This window comes from Priapulus caudatus, unplaced genomic scaffold, assembly GCF_000485595.1.
Source record: "Priapulus caudatus unplaced genomic scaffold, Priapulus_caudatus-5.0.1 Scaffold266, whole genome shotgun sequence".
NCBI lineage: Eukaryota > Metazoa > Priapulida > Priapulimorpha > Priapulimorphida > Priapulidae > Priapulus > Priapulus caudatus.
The window spans coordinates 185,252-188,253 of NW_014577327.1; the positions used below are offsets into that span (position 1 = coordinate 185,252).

At 55.4% G+C, this 3,002-nt stretch overlaps 1 protein-coding gene across 1 annotated transcript in view; it reads right to left on the bottom strand.

Moving 5' to 3' along the window:
• Positions 1–150: 150 nt before the first annotated feature.
• LOC106808293 overlaps positions 151–3,002 on the bottom strand; it is a 46,015-nt gene continuing 43,163 nt past the window's right edge. The window contains exons 2-3 of the mRNA XM_014810948.1: positions 843–1,838; positions 151–665 (exon numbers count right to left, since the gene is read on the bottom strand). Of these exons, the coding sequence (XP_014666434.1) occupies positions 151–665; positions 843–1,838 (1,511 nt within the window). The remainder of the gene's footprint in view (positions 666–842; positions 1,839–3,002) is intronic.

Consider the following 3,002-nt stretch of genomic DNA (forward strand, 5'->3'; position numbering starts at 1 on the left):
ACACACACACACACACACACACACACACACACACACACGCACACATATATATAGATATAGATATAGCCTCTGCTATGGGTGAATATTTGATAGGCCTGGCTTCTAGACGCACGACAGCGCTACGACAGTAATACATGCGCTGCATGTCATTCATAGGAAGAAGTTCGAGAGCCGTTTGAGGCGCTGGTCGGCCGCCTTGATTTTCTCCTGCCGCAACACCTTCTCCTCGTAGTTGTGCTCGTGCAGGTCCTGCGCCGAGTTGTACTTCATGCCGTCCGAGCCGGAGCTGGAACTCGTATGCATTCCGTTAGAGTCGATAAAGCTGTGACGTTTCTTCTCCTGGACGCGCTGCTGCGGGGTTCTCACGTCGATCAGCACGGGCTGGCTGCGCGAGTGCGCCAGCGGGATGACGCCCGCCGTCGAGTGGCGCTTGTTCGGCGTGCTGCTCGCCGACGTCCTGCCGATGTAACCGCCGCCGACGACGACGCCTGTCGGCTTGTGCGCGCCGTTCAGCTTCGGGTGCTTCGGTGCGTTGTGGATTAGATTCAGCAGACGATTGCTGGCGTTCGGAACCTTTTCCTTCTTGTAGATAGGTTGTACTCCGAGCGGTTCGAAGTACGGGTCGGCGGGCGGAGGCAGGCCCCCGCCGATGCGCGGGGACTCGGCTCCGAGGTCGATCTTGTCGTAGACCGACTCGCTGTCGTCCTCGGCGGCGCTATAGACGACGTGGTTCTCCGAGTTTCCGGTAAAAATTTTGTGGTTTTCCGAGCTTCCGTTGAAGACCTTGTGGCAGTCGTCGCCACCGCCGCCGCCCCCGCCGCCGCCGCCCCCGCCGCCGCCGCCAACGTATTTCAGATTTGAATTCGACAGCTTCGCACTGTTCTCGTTTGGCACTCGGTTGCTGTACACCAGATGGTTTAGATTGTCGCCGGCCCGCGAGGGGGCGCTGATCTTGCGCGGCGACGCGACGCCGTTGCGCGGCGGCAGCGGCGGTTTGTCGTCGCCCGCCAGCGACGTCGTCAGCTCGTTCTTCGGCGACGACGCCGCCGTCAGCCTCGGCGGCGTCTTCTGGTAAGCATCGATGCTCTTCTCTCGCGCCTCCTCGTGCTTCATCTCCGTGTAGGCGCGCAGAGGCACGATGCCCCGCACCACCATACCGTAGATGTCGTCGATCTCCTTGTAGACAATATCCTCTTCCGTCTCCGGTTGCGCCGTCGGGTCGACGGCCGGCGGACATCCGGGGCGACCCCGCGCCGGCTCGGGCTTCGGTCGCGGCCGCACTTTCATCTCCTTGCCGTAGCTCTCCTCGCAGACCTGCATGTTCTCCATGATCTCCGGCAGCAGTTTCGCGCACTTGTCACGGAAGCGCATCAGGTTTCGGTTCTGGTCGAGCTCGGCCTGGTTCTTCGCCGGCGACAGCTTCAGACAGGCGGTGACCGGCAGCGTGACGATGCGGTTGTTGTTGTTCGTCGCGTCTTTATCGAGCGGATGCGCCAGGATGCACTCCTCCTCGTAGCTGCTCAACAGGCGGATCTCGCGCGCGAACGCAGCGCCGCCGCCGCCGCCGCCGAGTTTGCCGCCGCCGCTAGAGGGCGACGACTGCGGCATCGCGCCGGAGACGAGCCGCACGGTGAGCGGCAGTCGGAACTTTCCGAGAACATCCTTTATCGTGTGAACGCCCGAGATGTTCTCCTCTTTGGCGATCGGACTGAAGACGCCCTTCGCGTCGAATGCAAAGAAGAGGCTGTCTCCCCGCGTGTCGTAGCAGCGGAGGAACTGTTGGCTTCTCCTCTTGTCCCGGCTGGCCGTCACAACCCCAGCCAGCGATAGCACCTCTCCTGCAAGCAAAGAGAGAGGGACACGATGGTTAGGCACATAGCTTCATCGTTATATAATATCATCATATCAGAAGTCTATCAATATATTGATCAGTCAATTGATAGACTCCTGATCATATATCACGCATAGTTTATCATAATATATCATCATATATTATTATGCTGACTACACGTGTATTTCTTCTTATATACAATATCAGGAGTGCCTAAAAGAAATGGGTGTTTATTCGCTGCTGATAATAATAATATGCACATATAAAATGTATGTATGTATATATTTAAGAGCTAATAAATACCTAGAGTGTACAACGGGAAAACGGGAAAATAGTGCTATTTCACGGCATTATTATTAGCTCTTGATATATATATATATACAGCTATAGCTATTCAACTACGCACACACACACACGCGCGCGCACACGCACGCACGCACGCACGCACGCACACACACGCACACACACATATATATTCTCGACAGAAATTCAGCCAGGTAGAAGGTGTGTCATGTAGCAAAGGCAAGGATAGTGGTTATAGTATAGGCGCATATTAGAGGTATATCGGCGATGTACTAGTATTTCATTTCACGTCACTTATCGTAGTTTCAGACTATAGCTTATGGTCGCGGCCGTGCGCCTGGAGGAATCGAGGGCGTGTCTTATTTGAGAGTGACACGTGTCTAGTAGAAGTTGATGGATTAAAGGCCACGCCGGTGTGTGGGGGACAGGGGAAGAAGTATCGCATGTAGGAACGGGACATGTAAACACCTAAGCAATTCACGTCACATCAAACTCTGGCCAGTCGCAGCGCCAGGCGGCCTGACACAAGCGCGACAAGCACTGGCTCATCGATTGCCGACAGGACATCTCCGTCTCCGTCGACATCCAACGTCACACTCGCGGAGAAAATGGAACGTAACCCGCGCGAGGCGTCCGAAATAGATCTGTTTCGAAGAGGACCGCGACGGGAGAGAGGAGCTCTACCGCATTATTCTCATAATTCGAGAAGCGGATCGAATCCTGTCGACCGTAAGATGCAGTAGCGAGCAGATAACACGCCCACAGCGGTGTTTATTCGCGGCCTGCATCGGTACGAGAAAACCCGACAACGAGATAACTAGCTGATGTGGAATTAAGCAGTCCCTGCGCAACTAGATCTAGTACACTA